The sequence below is a fragment of the Odontesthes bonariensis genome, chromosome 18 (genome assembly GCF_027942865.1).
Source record: "Odontesthes bonariensis isolate fOdoBon6 chromosome 18, fOdoBon6.hap1, whole genome shotgun sequence".
Lineage (NCBI taxonomy): Eukaryota > Metazoa > Chordata > Actinopteri > Atheriniformes > Atherinopsidae > Odontesthes > Odontesthes bonariensis.
Window position 1 is genome coordinate 18,729,582 of NC_134523.1, and position 21,989 is coordinate 18,751,570.

General features: G+C 36.4%; 1 protein-coding gene across 17 annotated transcripts; it reads left to right on the forward strand.

Moving 5' to 3' along the window:
* Nucleotides 1–3,334: 3,334 nt before the first annotated feature.
* stm (starmaker) lies at nt 3,335–20,694 on the forward strand. 17 transcript variants are annotated; one of them, XM_075450007.1, is made up of 28 exons: nt 3,335–3,414; nt 4,697–4,755; nt 5,273–5,290; nt 5,561–5,593; nt 5,688–5,723; nt 6,042–6,080; nt 6,219–6,269; nt 6,546–6,578; nt 6,687–6,722; nt 6,818–6,865; nt 7,202–7,234; nt 7,326–7,361; nt 7,545–7,586; nt 7,949–7,978; nt 8,430–8,465; nt 11,830–11,919; nt 12,620–12,676; nt 13,040–13,075; nt 13,800–13,841; nt 14,205–14,240; nt 14,817–14,867; nt 15,231–15,266; nt 16,292–16,348; nt 16,710–16,745; nt 18,640–19,182; nt 19,628–19,672; nt 19,879–19,930; nt 20,253–20,694. In XM_075450007.1, exons 1-27 carry the CDS (start codon nt 3,404–3,406, stop codon nt 19,887–19,889), a joined length of 1,581 nt encoding a protein of 526 aa, XP_075306122.1. In that variant the 5' UTR covers nt 3,335–3,403; the 3' UTR covers nt 19,890–19,930; nt 20,253–20,694. The 17 variants fall into 17 exon arrangements, with proteins under 17 accessions (XP_075306122.1, XP_075306123.1, XP_075306127.1 ...); XM_075450008.1 differs by having other exon boundaries at nt 7,952–7,978; XM_075450012.1 differs by lacking the exon at nt 15,231–15,266 and having other exon boundaries at nt 14,817–14,833; nt 16,306–16,348.
* The last annotated feature ends 1,295 nt before the right edge of the window (nt 20,695–21,989 follow it).

Below are 21,989 nucleotides of genomic sequence, written 5' to 3' on the forward strand. Positions count from 1 at the left end.
TTGTTATTGACTGAATGTATGCAGGTCGTGATCTCATTCCACACAAAGACCCATGGTTGAACCATGTGGTTCTCAGTTGATGATGGTGCTGCCGAATCCCTCTGATAGCTAACAAAACTGGTTACAGCAGCTCTACTGCCATGGCATGACACACCAAAACAAAAGCGTTTTTGTTTGTTTGTTGAGTCTAGTTAGAGAAATAAAGTGAATACACACTGAGTCACGTAAAAAAAATATCTGTTTTGAGACAGCTTTTATCGCTGATACAGGTACTGTAAAGTATAAATAATTCTTTAATTTGAAATATGTATTTTTATTTTTGATACCCTATTTGATTTTTTTCTCAAAAACCATGTGATAAACACTTTAAATCATCTCCCCAGCCGCCAACCCTACTATTCTAAATTAGCCAGCCACCTTACCTTCACACTGTGATATCAGGAACTTTTCATAAATTCAGTACGAAGTCAACTAAAAGGACTGAACGTGTGATTCAGTGACCAGCATTCATCCAGCATTTCATTTTAAAGGGTTTGAATTCACAATATTTTACGATATGATTCAATCTGACACAGTATAAGATGATACTTTATGATACCTTACAAAGAAATTAGTTTTCCATCCTTCATTCACTAAATCTGAGGTTTTTAATTAAAGGTGGGGTAGGGGATCATTTTCTGGAACATTTTTTTACATATTGCTTAAAATACTCTTCACACCCCCATTGCAAGCAATTAATTAAAAGTTTTGACACAAATATGAAAAGTTTTAGTGGCCTCTAGAACGTACAATCTAGGAAAAACAGTATCCAATCATTGTGAACGGACCGTTCACAATGATTGGATACTGATGCCGTCCATCAAACTGCAATCTGCTCCTCCCTCCCCCTCCTTCCCCCTGTGCGCGTACCCTGCTCCGTGAACGAATTACGCGCCCAGAAGCTTGGCAGGAAGCTAAACTAGAGCCAGCTTGGCTAGCACCTAGCATTATTAAACGTATAGTTAGCATATACTAAATACTAAATACGGCAACGATCGATGCTTGCTGTCAGAACAGCGCTCGTGCACCTTTGTGCTCGTGCGCGTTCATGTACTCTAGAGGCGTGCCTTCGGGGGGAAAGTGAAGAAAAGAGTTGGGACTTTTTACCTGTGTATTTTCAAAATGCAGCTTCGCTGGACTCAAAATCCAGGATCTCCTACCCTACCTTTAAATCTTGAAAGATTACATAAACATGTGAATTTGTGATCTAGAGTCCTTTGTTAAATGAGCTCTTTTCTTTAGTTGGTACAAAGTTAGTATACTTTTAGGGTTCTGCTGTCAGGGATCCTCTCATGTTACAAAACTGTCAGAACAAACTGATGGAAAAACATCTAAATAAAAAAAAATAGTTTCAAGTCATTGAGAATACAAGTTCTCTGACAACCTCCTTCTTATGTTCTCTTTTGGTTTCTGGAACTTGTTGTCAAACCAGTTTTCCTTAAAGGGAAGCCACATACCAGACATAACACATACACACACGCATTTGCACGCACACACACACCAAAAATACCCACAGTGTGTAATTTCTGTACATTTCCTGGTTGGCAACTTGCTTGTAGTCCGTTTACGTTTAGACTGGTGAAGCTAGATTTGTGTGCCTTGTGTGGGCAAATGTTCAGCTCATGAAACTTACCTTAAACTCAATCTAAATTGGAAATAAAATTTGTTATATATCTGATTTTGGCCTAGTGAGAACATGATATTAATTTAGTACAGCAACTGTGTTAAATGACCAGTAAAACAAAGTCTCACTGAGAGGGGTCAAATACAACCATTTTGGGCAAAGATACTAACCTTTCTAAGAAACTTAGGGTGTTGATGTCGCAACACACAAGCTGTCAAGTTTAGACACCAAAGGCGAACCCTCCAGCAACATAGAAGTGTTTGGAGTTTGAAAGAACAACAGGATTATATATATGCATTACAGCAGCCCTTTCCAAACAGCCTGTAAAAGTGGGAATGTTGGATCTTCACTACATTTGCTGCCGTATTTGTAATCTGCAAAGGGGAAATCGGGATTGAAGTTGATTAACCCATGAACTTATTGGCAGCTCAGAGTCAGTGTGGTGGTTAAAAGCCATTTCTGTGTGAAAATTGTTAATTTAAGCGCAAGGGGCCCTGACCAAAAGGTATGTGGCGTTTTGGGTGTGAAACCCAGCTCATTAGTATGTGTACAATGAGCAGAGTACAGAGTACACAGTACAGAGTACCTTAAACTGGCCTACGACCTGTTGTGAGGTAACACAATTATAAGCTGTAGTTTAATCACAACATCATGTCATTTTATAACAGCGGGAAAAACTGTACTTGCATATTTCAGATGTGTTATTTTAAACTTGTTTTACACCATATTTTCAGAAAAGATACAGGACACATACGTAAATTAAATTTATGGCCAAATGCAGGGCATAGCATTTGTACAGAGCTGCAAACAAAAGCCTCTGACCTCGAAAGATTAATGTTTGTACGTCAAGGGTTAATGATAAACATGTTCCCTGTGAGAACATGTAGATTCTGATTAGCTTTTCGAATGTCATAATGACCAGAAAGCCTTACGATACTGTAGCAATGTCTCTACTTCCAATATTTGAGCTCTTTGGGGGCTCTAAAAGGTCTTTTTCCAATATGAAATCTTCCTGACTGATATAGTAAAAGGAAAGTCACCGGTTATGCTACGGAAGGTGTTTTAAAACAAGTAGTCTCAGTATAAAACATCTTAAAGGCAAAGCTGCGCACAGCTAGCTGACAAATTAATTAAATACTACAAAATTAGGAAAAACACTTCATGTACAGCTATTCAAACACCAAAACAGCAGTATTTACTTTATTCCTTACTTCTATCCACGGATCAGAACTGAGAGACAAATAAGTTACTGTTTCTATCATTTCTGTTTAACTGCATTTCCATGATGCTCCCCTGGTCAAATTATTCTTCTGTAAGAGACATTTTTCACCAGGGATCCTTTTTGCCAAATTAAGAATAACTTCTGGGTCTGAATCCAGTATGACATTTGACAGTATAAATGTGGCAAACTCTGTTCATATTTTGATACAAACTTTGTGTATATATGAATTGAATACTGTGACAAACACAGCAGACTCAACAGGGGACCCTGCTAATAGATCTTTTTGGTAAAGCAATCAATTCAAATCAGTAAACTGTATTGACGCCAGATTAAAGTGAAGACACTCAGGTGATCAGAGGGAGGGAGGTGAGAGGGAGGGGGAGGGATGACTGGTAGGGAGGAGAGAGTCTGAGTATAAAAGGCTGCCGCTGCCCAGCTGAACTCAGACACTCAACAAACACTGAAGTTTCTTTTTTCAACAAAGTGTTTTACTTGTCGACCTGCTGAAAAAAAGCAACATGCTCCATCGGTGAGTGAATCCTCTCATAATTACTCTGATAAACCTCCTGTATTATTTTACTGAGTCTTTAATCTGATCCTATATCAGCTTTCAATCTTTATAGCAAAAGAAGAAGGAACTAAATTCATTGTACGCCACAGTAGAACGTCCATGACTGCTGCTAAACCCAGAGCTCAATATCACATTTAACACGTTACATTCACGCTTCTGGAGACTTTCGCTGCTCTCTCATAAAACTCCCTAAAGTGGCGAAGTTATGATATCAATTCTCTCCTGTGTTGTTGAGTTGATGACACCTGATGAGTTCCAGTTGTTGGTTTTTAAATATTCCTTTTTATCATGACCAATTCTGTCTTTCTAGAACAATATATTTCTTACTTTCAGCATTTGGACTTCGCACATTATGATGCAAAGCTACATTTTCAATGTCACACGACATTTCTTCATCACTGATGAGAAAAGAGCTTTAACTATTAGTTCTTCTGTTTGACCCCTCTTTTGATGTGTGTTATGTTTAGTTAAAGTTCAGCACATTTGTTGTGCCGTTGTTGTCAGTATTCAGGTTTAAACTGTTGCCAGAAAAGCTGCAGAAAAACTTCAGTGTTTCCTAACTAAAGCAGCGTTTTTCTCTCTAAACTCTTTACAATGAACTTTAAAGCATTTCCTTCTCTTTGAAAAGCTGAGCTGGTTTTCTCTTGCAGCTCGTTTCTCTCTATACATTGGAAAAGAAGAGATGCTTTGTTTTTTTTTCCCCTCTAGAGGGAAAATACAAAGACGCGCAGTCATTTAACCCTTCAGGTTGAACAATGGTTTCACCCAGCTACCACTGAACACACCTGAGATTTATCCACTGACATTTTTCTCTGGTTGTTGATTGATTTCTGTTGTTTGCTTTACCCTAGCTGTGTGAATTCTTTAGAATAACGTGTTGCTGAAGTCTGAAAATCTGAAATCACTGCTGAAGTTTATCTTTGGTTTAATCTCTTTGAACAATTCTACCTTTTATATAACATTTTTTCAAATGTATTTCACAAAATCATGCCTGTAACTTAATGCTCAGATTTTTACCATAAATTTTGTGACAAGATTTTTTTATCTTGTCAAACTCTCAGATGGAAGTCAATACGTTGACAGAATGGAAAAAATATTTGTCTTTTTCACTAGCTGTTCAACTTGACTGCAAAGGAAAACAAGATTCAAACAAGCTGCAGTAAAATCAGCCTGATCACTTTACATTGAGGACGTCCTAATGTGTGTGTGTGTGTGTCTGTTTCTATTTGTTTGTTCCTAGGTGTGTTGTGTTGCTTCTCATAGCCTTTGCAGCAGTTTCTCTCTCAGCTCCTGTCCAACGTAAGCAATGACATCATCTTAAACACCTACTGTTGCTCCTTTATGAGTATTGATTATTCACCAATCTCTGTGGAGTGTCATTATGACTGCAAAGGTTGGGAAATATCAGATCAAAATCTAAATACATTACATGTATTGGATTTACTAGATTCTCATTTCGATATGTAAAGATTATAGCAGTGGTATACAAGTTATTATCAGATTATGTGTAACTTTGACCATTTTAATAAAAAAATATGATTATTCTTATCTACTAAAGAGGTTTTTATGAATTTATTTTTTGCCACTTAACAGTTGTTCATTATAGATTATTACAACAGAAATGTTTGTAAGTGGATGTAAATTAGGGATGATGTATATTTTTTATTTTCTATAAACATCTCGAATCTTGTGTAATAGAAATTGAAAATGCATATGGTTATAGGTACTTTAAATGTTTTGTGATTCAGATCTACAGATCTATGCTCTATCCACTTTATGTATTTTATTTTCTGTATTTTTCTTTTTTGTCTTACAGAGGAAAAATCAGATGATGGTAAATATCACCTTCTATTTACGCATCTCACTGCTTTTAAACATCGTGACCAAAGGTCTCGCTTGAAAACTTCAGGAGCCAATCAGAAGGAAGAACTGTACTGATTACATACTCTTATATGTTGCTAGCTCCCCCTACAGGCTGCAGTGGTCACTACAGGCACAATTCTAAACGTTTCATGACCTCATGTGTTTTCTTAAGTGACTTGTGGCAAAATTCTACGTTCGTAGCAAAATAAATGTTATATTGTGTTTGTTTCTTATGTCGCAGAGAGAAGTGCACCACTGCTGAAACACCTGAACGGTAACACCCACACAATCTCACACAAACTCACACTGAAAGCTCAGGTGTGTTTTTGTTGTTGTTGATTCTATTGTTGTTCTTTCTGTTGTTTCAGGAGGATCTACAGCTGTGCCTGTGACAGCAGCACCAGGTAACCTACACAGTACATACACACAGCGTAAGCACTGGACACACCTTAAACGTACTGAACACATACTGCATCAAGAAAGAATGCACATTATTTACATCAAAGTTTATTCAACATTTACCCGTCTGCTAACCAGTGTATCTGCCCACTTGTTACAACCTGTTTACATGCCTGTTTACCGGTCTTTGTTTTTACCAGTTGTGTCTTCTCCTGTCCGTATTCTCACCTCTGTGTACCTTTTTACCTTTTTATTAGTTTTTTCTGCTCACTGATGACAAAATGTTAACTGGATCCTTTTTTTTAATCTGTCTCTGTGTTTAGCTGTTCCCTCAGACTCAGATGTGGCCACTGAAGCACGAGGTCAGTGTGTGTCTCTAGTACAATCATCTACTTTTTATTCAGTAAACTTTTAATTTTGATTTTTAGATTGTACATTTGTATGTTTCAATTCCAAATGTGCAATTTCTACCATATTCATTCGTTGATTTGGTCTTTTAGCCAGTTCAGATGACAGCGATGGAATTGAGTCCGACGCAGACAACGCTGAAGGTAAGGTTTGAATGTCATTCAACCTGCAAATGAGAGGCGTGTCAAGGTTGTAGGACCATGCCCAAGAGGACTTGAGGATGCCACTGTAACCAGAAGTTCTTTAACACCGTAATACTACTATACTTATTAGTAGTATTCTACCCCAATACAACTGTATAATACTCATATTTCAGCTTTGGTATTTTAGCTAATAGCCATCAAAATTATGTTACTGTATCTGCACATCTGGCATAAATGGACACATCATAAAACAATATTTCTTTTTTTTTTTTACAGATGACAGAAACGAGTCCGCTGAACCAACCGAAGGTAAGTTTTCTCAGTGTATTTACCTGCCTTTGAGTTTCTTGACCTGTGAGTTTAACCATGTGTTTGCCTGCTCACCTGTTGATTTATTTACCTGTATGTGCGCTTCAGGTATTCCAGAATCAGATGAGACCATCGAAGAAGAAGGTCAGTCTCAGATTGAAGTTCAGCTATGTATCTTTATTTTCCTTTACGTTTTGTTTAATTCAGTACTAATTATCATCATTCTTTTGGTCTTTCAGCTGATTCAGATGACAGCGATAGGAAAAGTTCAGAGGACGACTCTGAGGGTGAGATAGAGGTTTCACTAATGTCTGTTTTTGGTATTTTGGTATTGTATTACTCCATGTCCAGACATGGCCCCAGGACAAGGGCTCACCACAATGAGATAACAATTATGGATAGTTGTTCACTTGTTTTAATGTAAATTGTCAAAAAGAAAAGAAAAAGATGATTTAACCAACTATTTTCAGAAAATAGAGTTTGTTTATAATCTCTTGCACTACTGCTGAGACAACTGTAACTAGTCCAGCTGCCTTAGGTACTATGTGGCTAATACTGCCATCAAGATAACTATTGACTTATTAATGTTATTGTTAACATTAACTATTTTATTTGAATCTCAGATGATGGAGAAGATTCTACTGAAGCACCTGAAGGTAACCTGTTTGTGTTTGTTCACCTGTGAGCTAAGCTGCGTATTTACCTGCCCACTTAGTTACTCTGTGTTTACCTGTGCGTGTGTTTCAGATCAGACAAAATCTGATGCCAAAACTGAACAATCAGGTCAGTGTGAGTTCAACTAAGCTGGTTTTCTTGTTTTCAGTTCGTGTGCAAACTTTAAACTTTACATTTCACTTTAACTCTGAATGAACATCAAATTTAGATCAACACTCTGGTCTTTGTTTTTGTATTGTGCATTAATATAGTTTAATTATAAAATAAAAATGTTTTTTTTTCTTCTGTTAGCTACTTCTGATGAGAGCAGTCCAAGAAGTTTGAAGCCTGGAGGTGAGTTTTGTTCTGACATGGATGCATTCCTTAACAGGTTTAGTTTGCTCTGAGACACAAGACAACCACTAAGGTTCAAGACATGTAAAAAAAAAAACACAATGAGGAAGAAAAGAGATGTTTTTTTTTCATGTTTTTCTCAATCACATTATAATTTCTTGATACTTGAATCTGGTTGGCTCAATTTTAAAACCAAAGACGTTCAATTAGCTCAAACACTGATCAGATTTTTAATTATACTTTTAATAACATCACTGTAACTAATACTGCAGTTTCAGCTCCAGTGTAGCCGATGTAACATCAAAATAACCACAAATGTCATCATGAAACAGCCATAGTAATGTGTTTATTTGATTCCACAGAAGATGAGGACTCTTCTGAAGAAGTTGAAGGTAAACTGACTTTGTGAACGTCTGTCTATCTATTTACCTTGTTCAGACCATGGTGTTTCTTTTCTGTGATGAAAAAATAGTCTACAGCCCAGTAAAGCCAGAATACCTCATTAGTTAGGCCTCTTAAAAGGAGTTGTAGAGACTTTCTGCAAATAAACTACAATTTAACTGCACTTAATAAGAAAAATGCTGCATTCAAACAAGTTTTTTAATCATGTTACAACTGAAGCAGTCCAACCACAGTCAGTTTAAATCGTTTTTGTTTTGCTCTGAGCTTTCGATAAAAGATTTTATGCTTGGAATGTTTTCCTCTTCATCTATAAGTAATACAAGTTGTAAGACCTGTCATCCTGCCTAACATCACAGTGTGATTTAAAATGAAACGGGTGGGGAGATTGCATTAACACTATCAATCCCATTAAAGTGCTGTCTGTATGTTCTGTCTGTACAGAGAGTGAGGATATCGCCACTGCTGAGACCGCCACTGGTAAATAGTTTTCACCTCCTTCTTGTGCTCGTGCTATCATAACTTTACACGCATGTTGCAAGTATTTATGTACTCACACGTGAAATTGCTTGTTTTCAAGAAGTATATAGAAAATAATATTAACTGAATACTTCATTTGCAAACATTTTTTTGCTATCTTTAAGTCTACTGAAACTATCCATACTGGAACTTCATTTCTGGTTTATTACGGCCTTTCTATATCTGATAGAACATGTGTGATGGGAATTGATTGTAGACGGTTTTATGTAACAACATGAAAGCATCACTTTCTTACAAATGCTGCTGCACCTTCTGGTAATTTGTTCTTTTTTTCCTGTCAGCTTCTGGTTTCCTTCTTCCTTTCTTCTGAAACTGAGACAAAAAAAAATCTGATTACTGTAGGAGGAATGAGGAGGAATGAGTTACATTCCTGAATCATTGACAGGAAAATGTTTTGTTCACTTGTTTTTCTTTTATGCTCCTCTGAGTCAGCAGTGTAGCAATAGATCCATTTGTGTGTTTTATTTAGTTTGTTAGTGGATTTAAGAAATCCATGATAAATCTATCAGGCTGAATTTGAATATAATGTGTCTGAAATGAGCAAAAGACGTGATGTGTTTAAAAAGGGAATTAACTCTGAGAAAGGAGTGTCTTCAAGTCCAGACAGTCTGTTTCGTTCTGACAGGACATTCATTTACTGCATTAACTTCCTGATGTTTTTTTAAGTCTTTCATTTCCTTTAACTCTGTAACCTCTCACTCAGTGTTAGTATCAAGATCTACAGGTTTAACCACTTTAAGACTGTTGGAATTAGATCGCACACTGATTTGTATTAAATCAAAGCATTGCTCTTCTAAAAAACATGTTTGTTATTTAAGTTTGAAATAAGTCGTGAGTGAAACACAACATACATTAGGGTCCATTTGACTGCACGCTTCACAAGCTTTCCTATGATGATGTTATAAAACTGTGTTGTGTTGGCCTGATGTTCAGTGAGGAATATGATGGTGACGATGATAAACACACTAAACATTAATCCTGTTCTGACAATGAGGAAACACAGCAGTGCTGACAGTGGTTCACGGGAACATGTTATGTTAAGATTAGTTAAAAGACTTAGAAAATGATTTGCTTATTAATAGTGAATTATCAAGTCATCAGCTGAAATAATAGACCAAAAGAACAATAAGGAAACATTGACAGAGCACATACATGTTACTGCAGCCAGTGCAGTAAGTCTGTCAACCCAACTTCCATTACACAGAAATGATTTCATTTCTCATCTGTTTAAGCCCGGTCAGCCACTGATAAGGTCAGCGTGTGTGCAACTTTGTCATATAATCACACAGTGCACATTAAAAATGTGCGCGTTAAGAGTGGCCTACAATCTTTCTCATCAATCAGCTGGTCATCCAAACTGCCTCACACTTGCTTACCAAAGCTAGACTTGGCTGAGGTAACCCTGTTGACCCCGATCATCCCTTTATCTTGGCTATTGGATAGAAAAACTCCAGAACAGCATATGTCAAAACCTTTCTCCAGTTTATTCATTGATAAATCAAAAAGTTCTCATTATCAATGGGGGTTACTTTTATTACTAGTTAAAATAACAGGTAACTTAGCTGAAATAACTCGATTCAGCTTTATTGTGAGAATGCTGATTCAGCTGAAAACTGGCTCTCCCCTCGTGCTTCTTCCTGTGTCTGTGAGGACATCTCTCTTCCACTCCTCTGTTACATATTACACAGCAGCCCATTTGAACTATTTTGGCAATTACTCACTTGACCTTTGACCTTCTTCATAGAATATTGTTAAATCTCCATTTTACCTCACACTGATGGACACTGCTTTGTCAAATCTTTTGGGTTTATTTTGACATGAGACTGTTTGTGTGCTTTGCTTTACTTCATGTTGGACTTATCCAGTGTCCATTTCATTCCAGGTCATTTTTCAAATAAGCTGCTTTGAATTAAATCATTTATTTATTTATTTCTTCTCTATGAGTTTCTCTGTTTCCCATTTAAGATCAGTGTTCTCATGAGTCCTTTGACATTGTTCATGAAGACTGTTCATCTCTGTGTTGAAATGGTCTTCAGCTGTTCACTTATTTTCATTCTCCCTGAAATTCGTCTATTGATTTTAACCCTTCAACTTTTTCTGCTGATACTTCTGCATTTTTTTCCAGAAAAGGTCTTTTCACCTTTAGATTTTTTTCAACCAAGATTCTTGGCTTTCTGCTAAAGTTTCACTATTTTTAGCTTCTTTGGCATCTTCAGGTGCTTCATTCAGCTCATCAGCATTCTCACTGCTGTTTCGCAGGAACAGCTTTTTCTAGTTTATTTAGCACTTTATTATACACGCAAATGCTTTGCAGCGAAAAACAAACATTTAAGGACACGAAGCTACAAATATGGAAGATTACATATAAAATATTATTAAAAAATTTGCAAATAACTGTAAATGCCAATGTAAATAGTAGTAAAAGCAGGAATTTAAAATTAATCATTGATCCAGACGCAGTTTCCATCATACTGTGGCGATAATAACTGACCTAATTTGTCTGATTTTTTTATCAGTAATATACTAGATTTGTATACATTTACATTAATGTGTGGCAAGGAAAATGACTTATATGATTTAAAGAGTACAGTAAAAGTCATTCAAAGCCCCTAAAGAAAATACAACATTTAAAATTGTAGAAAACTTTAAAAACAACGTTATATTACCATGATAGCAGAAGCTCTAAAAATACTTCTTCCACAAACTCGATGTGGAAACTAGAATCCCTGCTTTAACAGGTGCAGCATCTTTGCAAAGCATCTTTATCGTGTTCTGTCTCGTAAACCTTAACGAATAAATTAATGTCACTTAACATTCCTCTTAACATATTTTTCGAGAACCCCAATTTCAAACTCAACACTGTGCTTCCTTGGACAATAAGTGTTACACTCATAAAGCATGATATAGATCGGATGAACAACAGACACACACAGGCATACAGAGGCATTCTCATCATTGAGTGTGAAGAATGCAAAATTTCTCCATTTATTGTAACCCTGAACTATCAAAAACTGATAAATAGGTTTGATTAGATTCAAACATGCTTATTTTCCTAATAGGAGATTTCTCACCAACAGTTATCACAACGGTTTTCTTTTAATCCTTTATATATTCTCACTCTGTTCTGTTCTAAGCAAATTGTCGTAGCGTTGTCATAGCGTTAATTAACTTGTATTTTGTCATATTGTTACACAGAACCATAGTACTTTAAAATGATATAAAGAAACAGAAAAACCTATGCGCTAACATTAAGGTGACTCTGCCCTAATTTGTGTTCTTTTTGTCTGATGTATTGTGTTTACAGACAAGGAGGATGGAGATTCAGATGACAAGGAGGATGGAGCTTTAGTTGTCAAGGAGGATGGAGATTCAGATGACAAGCCCAATGACAGTGGTAAATACATTAAATATGCATCATTTTCAGACAATGAGGAGAGCAGAAGCAAAACATCAGTACAAGGACATGATTACAGAGAGCTAGACATTGACAAAAAACACTATTTCAAACCCCTACTGCCACCACAGAAAGAATCAGGAAGTTAAACATTTACAAAGAAACATTTTTTTTTTTTGTTTCAGTGTGTGTGTGTCTTTTATTCCTGGCTTTGAAATGAGGAAAAGGCAAAGACAAGTCCGTAAAAGCTGATCAAATCAGAGCTAAGGAGTGACGTCAAGCTCAGACAGATTGTTTCATCCTGATAGGACGACATTCCTCACATTACTTTTTTTTTTATCTTTAACTCCCTTTAACTTTGTGATCTGTTCCTCCTTTTTTATTATTAAAATCTGTAGAAATGACAAATATATAACGATATAAAATGACATTGACCTTGATTACAGTTTTATGGTTAACATACAGAAGAATAGTTCTCTCAAATAATGTAAGAGGCCAAGAGAAACTTCAGGTTGACTTAAAGACCCTCATCCATGTTGGTTATGTATGTCCAGGGTTCTCTTTGAGCATTTCTTTTGTGATTAATTTAGACTTTGTGTGCACAAAAAGATGTGAATTTCAAGGTCGGTCTACACTGTCAACTATATTACTGTTTCTTAACTTTAGTGATTTTAAACTGTGTTCTGTTTTCTTCTTGCAGAAGATAGTGAGGAGGATGATGATGATGATGATGATGATGATGATAAGAGCGACACTGGTAAATACACTAAATATCCATTCTTTTTAGATAATGAGGAGAGCAGAAGCAAAACATCAGAACAAGGACACGATTACAGAGAGCTAGACATTTACAAAAACATTTGTTTTGTTGAAAACACTGAATAATTGATTGTACCAATCTGAGATGGTAAACCAAAGGAACTGCTAAAAAACTATAAACAGGACATAAGAATACCGCTACTGCTACTGATATAGTACATACAGTGCTTCTGTTACTGCTACATTGATTGTGATAAATGCATGTAATTCAGCTAACACTACTGCAAACCCCTACTGCCATCTCAGAAAGAATCAGGAAGTTAAACATTTACAAAGAAACATTTCATGTTTTTTGTTTCAGCTACCTCACAGTCAGTGAAGACAACTGAAGCACAAGGTCAGTGTATGTGTATGTGTATGTGTATGTGTATGTGTATGTGTATGTGTATGTGTAAGTGTATGTGTATGTGTATGTGTATGTGTATGTGTATGTGTATGTGTATGTGTATTTGTGTGTGTATGTGTATGTGTATGTGTAAGTGTATGTGTATGTGTATGTGTATGTGTATGTGTATGTGTATGTGTATGTGTGTGTGCGTGTGTGTGTCATTTATTGCTGGCTTTAACGTCTCTGAAATGAGGAAAAGGCAAAGACAAGTCCGTAAAAGCTGATGAAAATCAGAGCTGAGGAGTGACGTCAAGCTCAGACAGATTGTTTCATCCTGATAGGACGACATTCCTCACATTACTTTTTTTTTTGTCTTTAACTTGCTTTAACTTTGTGATCTGTTCCTCCTGTTTTATTATTAAAATCTGTAGAAATGAGAAATATATAACGATATAAAATGACATTGACCTTGATTAATGTTTTAAGGTTAACATACAGAAGAATAGTTCTCTCAAATAATGTAAGAGGCCAAGAGAAACTTCAGGTTGACTTAAAGACCCTCATCCATGTTGGTTATGTATGTCCAGGGTTCTCTTTGAGCATTTCTTTTGTGATTAATTTAGACTTTGTGTGCACAAAAAGATGTGAATTTCAAGGTCGGTCTACACTGTCAACTATATTACTGTTTCTTAACTTTAGTGATTTTAAACTGTGTTCTGTTTTCTTCTTGCAGAAGATAGTGAGGAGGATGATGATGATGATAAGAGCGACACTGGTAAATACACTAAATATCCATTCTTTTTAGATAATGAGGAGAGCAGAAGCAAAACATCAGAACAAGGACACGATTACAGAGAGCTAGACATTTACAAAAACATTTGTTTTGTTGAAAACACTGAATAATTGATTGTACTAATCTGAGATGGTAAACCAAAGGAACTGCTAAAAAACTATAAACAGGACATAAGAATACCGCTACTGCTACTGATATAGTACATACAGTGCTTCTGTTACTGCTACATTGATTGTGATAAATGCATGTAATTCAGCTAACACTACTGCAAACCCCTACTGCCATCTCAGAAAGAATCAGGAAGTTAAACATTTACAAAGAAACATTTCATGTTTTTTGTTTCAGCTACCTCACAGACAGTGAAGGCAACTGAAGCACAAGGTCAGTGTATGTGTATGTGTATGTGTATGTGTATGTGTATGTGTGTGTGAGTGTGTGTGTGTCATTTATTGCTGGCTTTAACGTCTCTGAAATGAGGAAAAGGCAAAGACAAGTCCGTAAAAGCTGATGAAAATCAGAGCTAAGGAGTGACGTCAAGCTCAGACAGATTGTTTCATCCTGATAGGACGACATTCGTCACATTGCTTTTTTTTTTGTCTTTAACTTCCTTTAACTTTGTGATCTGTTCTTTCTGTTTTATTTTTAAAATCTGTAGAAATGACAAATATATAACAATATAAAATGACATTGACATGGATTACAGTTTTAAGGTTAACATACAGAAGAATAGTTCTCTCAAATAATGTAAGAGGCCAAGAGAAACTTCAGGTTGACTTAAAGACCCTCATCCATGTTGGTTATGTATGTCCAGGGTTCTCTTTGAGCATTTCTTTTGTGATTAATTTAGACATTGTGTGCACAAAAAGATGTGAATTTCAAGGTCGGTCTACACTGTCAACTATATTACTGTTTCTTAACTTTAGTGATTTTAAACTGTGTTCTGTTTTCTTTTTGCAGAAGATAGTGAGGAGGATGATGATGATGATGATGATGATAAGAGCGACACTGGTAAATACACTAAATATCCATTCTTTTTAGATAATGAGTAGAGCAGAAGCAAAACATCAGAACAAGGACACGATTACAGAGAGCTAGACATTTACAAAAACATTTGTTTTGTTGAAAACACTGAATAATTGATTGTACCAATCTGAGATGGTAAACCAAAGGAACTGCTAAAACACTATAAACAGGACATAAGAATACCGCTACTGCTACTGATATAGTATATACAGTGCTTCTGTTACTGCTACATTGATTGTGATAAATGCATGTAATTCAGCTAACACTACTGCAAACCCCTACTGCCATCTCAGAAAGAATCAGGAAGTTAAACATTTACAAAGAAACATTTCATGTTTTTTGTTTCAGCTACCTCACAGTCAGTGAAGGCAACTGAAGCACAAGGTCAGTGTATGTGTATGTGTATGTGTATTTGTGTGTGTATGTGTATGTGTATGTGTATGTGTGTGCGTGTGTGTGTCATTTATTGCTGGCTTTAACGTCTCTGAAATGAGGAAAAGGCAAAGACAAGTCCGTAAAAGCTGATAAAATCAGAGCTGAGGAGTGACGTCAAGCTCAGACAGATTGTTTCATCCTGATAGGATGACATTCGTCACATTGCTTTTTTTTTTGTCTTCAACTTCCTTTAACTTTGTGATCTGTTCTTTCTTTTTTATTATTAAAATCTGTAGAAATGACAAATATATAACGATATAAAATGACATTGACCTTGATTACAGTTTTAAAGCGGAACTATGCAACTTTTTCATGGTCATAAAATTGCTTGGCAATCATCAGATACCTTGGCTGACCTGTTCTGATGAAAACGGTGACATTTCCATCTCCATCTGGTGGCCCTAGCCCGAAACAGCGCTTGCAACTTTGCCTGTGGCGCCGCGTGCTTTGTTTACCTCTGGAAGTCTCGCGACACACGAGAGCCGAGAACTACTGCTTCACGGCAGGTCTAAAGGGCTCTGAGCCGAGCCAGGGAGCCTGATAAGACACACCTCTCTCCATTAGCTGTCGACGGCTAAATTGAATGTGGTTAGCTTCTAGAGTAGTAATATATAATATGACTAGACTGTCGCCTTATTTTCTACGGAGCTCCCCCTACAGCTTTGGGGTGTGTATTGCATGGTAAACAAACCCCGTATTACTGAAAGTTGCATAGTGCCGCTTTAAGGTTAACATACAGAAGAATAGTTCTCTCAAATAATGTAAGAGGCCAAGAGAAACTTCAGGTTGACTTAAAGACCCTCATCCATGTTGGTTATGTATGTCCAGGGTTCTCTTTGAGCATTTCTTTTGTGATTAATTTAGACATTGTGTGCACAAAAAGATGTGAATTTCAAGGTCGGTCTACACTGTCAACTATATTACTGTTTCTTAACTTTAGTGATTTTAAACTGTGTTCTGTTTTCTTCTTGCAGAAGATAGTGAGGAGGATGATGATGATGATGATGATGATGATGATAAGACCGACACTGGTAAATACACTAAATATCCATTCTTTTTAGATAATGAGGAGAGCAGAAGCAAAACATCAGAACAAGGACACGATTACAGAGAGCTAGACATTTACAAAAACATTTGTTTTGTTGAAAACACTGAATAATTGATTGTACTAATCTGAAATGGTAAACCAAAGGAACTGCTAAAAAACTATAAACAGGCATAAGAATACCGCTACTGCTACTGATATAGTACATACAGTGCTTCTGTTACTGCTACATTGATTGTGATAAATGCATGTTATTCAGCTAACACTACTGCAAACCCCTACTGCCATCTCAGAAAGAATCAGGAAGTTAAACATTTACAAAGAAACATTTCATGTTTTTGTTTCAGCTACCTCACAGACAGTGAAGGCAACTAGAGGAAAAGGTCAGTGTGTGTGTGTATGTGTGTGTGTGCGTGTGTGTGTCATTTATTGCTGGTTTTAATGTCTCTGAAATGAGGAAAAGGCAAAGACAAGTCCGTAAAGGCTGATAAAATCAGAGCTGAGGAGTGACGTCAAGCTCAGACAGATTGTTTCATCCTGATAGGACTACATTCGTCACATTGCTTTTTTTTTATCTATAACTCCCTTTAACTTTGTGATCTGTTCCTCCTGTTTTATTATTAAAATCTGTAGAAAAGACAAATATATAACGATATAAAATGACATTGACATGGATTTTAAGGTTACCATACAGAAGAATAGTTCTCTCAAATAATGTAAGAGGCCAAGAGAAACTTCAGGTTGACTTAAAGACCCTCATCCATGTTGGTTATGTATGTCCTTAATTTAGACTTTGTGTACAAAAAGATCTAAATCTAAAGGTCTGTCTACACTGTCAACTATATTACTGTTTCTTAACTTTAGTGATTTTAAACTGTGTTCTGTTTTCTTCTTGCAGAAGATAGTGACAGTGGTAAATACACTAAATATCCATTCTGTTTAGACAGTGAGGAGGGCCTATAGTACAGTGACATCACTAAAGGAACACGTGATTTATAAAAACGTTTGTTTAAAAAATCTTTGTATTATATACAAAAGTAACTGAAAGAACTCTTAATAAGTATGGACAGAGCACTCATACGACACTGCTTTTAGTGCAACAATTAAAGATTGACAAAAAGTTTAATGAAAACAGGACATAACGCAGTTCTCCAAACTGTAAACTACAAGTAGGAACACATCCTATTAACTAGTATGTATTCAGAGAGTGAGGAAAATGTGGAAAAAATTAAACATTTGTCATATTTTGGACCTCTCAAAGCATTAAGTAGTTTGTGAGCACTTTGTAGCTCTCCTAACCAGCTTCTTAAGCTTGTCCCATGGAGCTGTTTACAGTGAACAGGTGAGCCCTGTCAAAGTTGACTGGTGCAACATGTTGCCTTGTTAAGGATACCATCTGTGATCCTGTGTAAAAATGATGTCCGCTACAGCCGAGACGCATTTCAGCAATGGCAGTGATCAATATAAAGCCGAGAACTTCTCCACTAAGTCAAGCAAAATGACAGTTCATCATTCATTTAAGACAAGAAATATCTTTTTAAAAAGGACGATTAAAGTGCAAAGCCATCGTATGCTGTGATCAGGAGGATGAGTTCAGGAAAGGAAGACTAAGAATTTCCACTGCTCCAGAGAAGAAGTTACCTAGTTACAGCATCAACACAGCCTGAGATCGGAGCTTCTTACAGTAAGCATGTTTACCTGGCACTACAAAAAAAAGTCCCATGTAAGTTCGACCAAAACTGGATTTTTAGGATGCATGTAAACATGCTTCTCAAAACTGACACACCCATTTAAAGCAGATGGAAATCAAATCTCTCCTGTATGTATACACTCAAATAAAGTCAAATGGACTTAGGTGCTCTGTACGTGCTCCACAGTTCCATCTTTTTGCAGAAACAGCCAATCATCATTCAATCTCAGCAAGGATAATGAGCTTGAGCTATTTATGACTTCAAGAGGCCACATCTGCAGACACGGTCCCCAAAATCATTCACATCGAGCAATCGCTCAGCACATGTTAGAAAAGAGAATCTGGTTGGGAGAATGAAACTTTATTACTTTACTGAGCGACTCCAAATGTTTAATCTGATAGTACTGAGGTCATTTGTATCACACAATGTTAAAAAAAGTGTGAAAAAGTTGGCACGAAGATAAATGAAAGGAGTAGGCATGTCCAAACTTTAACTGGTAAAGTATTTGAATTAATGACATCATGCTAATGTTTACCACAGACTGAGAAGACATTATTGATTATTGCGCTATATCTTTAATCCACAGATCCTAAGATTAAGGAAGATGAGTCCTCTGATGAAACCACAGTTGGAGACAAAGATGAAGATGTAGAGGAAACGGACGAGGATGACAGCGAAGTTAAAGAGGAGGGAGATGAGGTAGAGAGTGAGGAAGTTGCAGAGGATTCATCGAAGCAAGAAGGAGACGAAATAAGTGATACAAAGGAGTCAGAGGAGGCAAAACCAGAGAAAGCTAATGATAAGAAGGAGAAGCAGCAGGATAAGGAGAAGAAGAAGGAGAAAGACACAGAGGAAGACGAGGAAGAGGAGGAAGGGGAGGAGGGGGGAGATGAGGAGGTGGAGGCCACTGAAGATAATGACAGTTTGCTTGTGGAAGAGGAGGGCAGTGATTCTAAGGGTGATGCTGGTGACAAGACAGAATCCAAGGTCTCTGAGGAAGAGGAAGATGAAGACGAAGTGGAGGAGGAAGTAGAGGAGGAGGAAGATGAGATCAACGGGGATGACTCCTTGAAGGCGGAAACTGAGGAACCCAAGGAGGAGAGTGAGGAAGTAACCGAGGCCCCTGAAGGTAAATATGACAGCCAGTACACTGGTTTAGTTCTGCATTATCAGGCCGAAGGGTATGAAGAATATACAAATTGATGAGTTTGACAAATGAAGAATTCGTTTTATCTGAAATTATTAAACCGTCAGGATTGAAAATCTTAAAATCCAATCAGTGAATATAAAACATTTTTGTCATGATTAAGAAGCTAAAGGCCATAGAACATAGAACATATAATTCAAAAGTCAAGATAAGAAAAAACAAAGAATTCTTCACAGAATCACAGATTTCTTTTTGTATGTGTAAGAGCTGAATCATTCCCAAGTCAAGAGAGAAAATTAAGGTAAAATACAGTCTAGAAGTTAAGATTACTGGTTCAGATTCAAGATAAAGACGTTTAAGAGTAACACACATCAAAAAGACATTAGCCGTATGATCAATTATACTTAAGAGTTGTGTCCTGTTGCAGCAACAGGAGCTGATGAGCCTGACTCCACTACCGTCACCACAAATGGTAAAATCTCCTTCCCAGTGTGACATCCCTCTGTCTCACAGCCAGTCACATCACATTTATAGTTTTGACACCATTTCACTAATTTCTTGTGTGAATCAGCTTCTAACATTCTCACATATTGCAATACAATGAAAGATTCTCAGATTATACCGATAAAAGTACTATTAAAATCGGGTCTTTTTTCATTGTCTCTTTTCTTCTTATAGACAAGAGTTAGAAGCTCTGCCTCTGAGCTGTGGAAGTCTTCACCAACGTCAGGTATCAACACACACCGACTAAATTTCAGCTTTGGTAACAGATTCAGGTGTCACTTTCAGTGTAAAAGATGTTTAGAAATAAACAGCAGCCCTTTGCAAACTGTTTTCACAGGCAAGTTTCATATTAAATCTCATGTTGACTTTTTAAAGAAAGGAAATATAACATAAACTGGCTAAAATATCAATTCACATAAGTTATAGATTATCCTGTTGTCTAAAAATTTGCAATAACTGATCAACAAAGGTTGCAGAATCTGGAAGTGTCAGAGATACTGTGCCACAATATATCAAGTCATCAGTGTTTTTATGCTGTTTCCCAACAGAACCAAGTCCACGGCCTCCACAGAGGAATACAGTTGCCATGACAACAACAAACTAAACTGCATCTAAGCTTCAGCCTTCAATTCCCTGTTTGCTTTCATCCCCCAGCCTACTCCCGATTTGTGTCTCTTTCTCCTTCAAGCTGCTTTAGTTTTTTTTTCCTCAAAGAGATATAAAAGACGTGTCTTGATCTACTCTGCCGGCTGCGTCTTTCAGATGTTTCCTTTAACTCCCTCTCTGCCTGCCTTTCTGTCTGTCTGCAGAAACATTAAACCAGCTGCTGATCTCAGATCTGTTCTGTGTCTGTTTCCACACATTAACGTGTACATACAGTCCATCGTTTACTTTACAGACATTAATAACTATTTTTAAATGGAGATAGGGAGTGAACAGAGCTAATGATTGTACACAAAGAGCGGCAAATAAAGTTTGAATTGTCTGAAACACCGAGTCTTTATTTCAATGTTGAGCATGATTCTATGAGCTGATTGCAAAGTGTTATCAGATTTTTAACTGTAAATATAAACTGAATTCAAACATTTGGCTCTAATCATGAACTGATTTCAGCTATCTATTTGTACTTCTGGGCAGTGTAATTCATTTTCAGACAAGGAGTTGCTTTAAAGGAACTAATTTAAATGTCTTCCTGATGTTTTGGATTCAATCTTTCAGACAGATTGGATGTTTGACTTGTCTACACTGCAGAATATTTAAGATATGACTAGAGAAGGTGGATTCTGTCTACATGATGGAGGCCACGTGTCAATTGAGAGTTAGTCCCCTAATTAATGGTTACATTAACAAACATAAAAATGAGAAAATATGTAGAAAATATGATCTATTCATAAGATGTTATAAGGACATTTAAGTATTTTTTATCGGTTAAGTCTCATATAAAGCCATTTGACAGTTTTCTTTTTAGTGTCCTCAGTTGGAGTAATAGTTTTTTACTAATTCATTAGTAAACATCAAGATCCTCTTACTACTACCTGGAGGTTGGCTATAAACATATATTTCTGCTGCTTTATTACACCTTTGTGGACTAATTGTACATAAAATGTTGACATCAAATCTTACATTCAAGGATAATCGAAAAACGATAAAACAGATGTTAGTGCAGATGGTCTCATCGCAAAACTAAAACTGAATTCAAACTCAGAAAATGAAAACCTTATGAAACGTTTACACCATTATTGCAAAAATCTACTTTTAGTTTTGACAATTAATTTAGATCAAATGGCTAAAGTCATCATGATGGTGTAGAAACAAATTAAATAAAGTTGCACCTGAAGTAAATTTGTCACCTCAAAGAGACCAATATAACAACAATAATAAAGAATATCACAATAATAAAGAGGAAAGAACGACACTTAAAGTAAAGATCCATATTATGTAAAGTCAATTGTATTTATACAGCATATTTAGAATTATATAAGCTACATTATATGATGCTGCACAAAGCAAAAATAACAATAAAATAAAACAATAAAAACATTAGATTGGATACAACTGCAGAGATCGATGTTCTCAGCATGAATGCAGGACCAAAGAGAAGAAATGGGTCTTTAAAAGGGATTTACAAAAACTGATAATGAAAATGTCCTCCTACAGGTTACATGTTGAATATCGACCAAGAGACGAACATTATCACACCATTTTCTTATTTACAGTGAGCCTCTCATCAAAACTCCAGTTATTAATAGCTCAGCTGCCTCCTATTTAGAGGAAAATGGTTGGTC

Coding starts and splice junctions, on each gene's coding strand:
- stm (XM_075450007.1), top strand. Junction 6,866..7,201: donor TTCAGAGGACGACTCTGAGG/GTGAGATAGAGG, acceptor TTTGAATCTCAG/ATGATGGAGAAGATTCTACT. Junction 8,466..11,829: donor CACTGCTGAGACCGCCACTG/GTAAATAGTTTT, acceptor TTGTGTTTACAG/ACAAGGAGGATGGAGATTCA.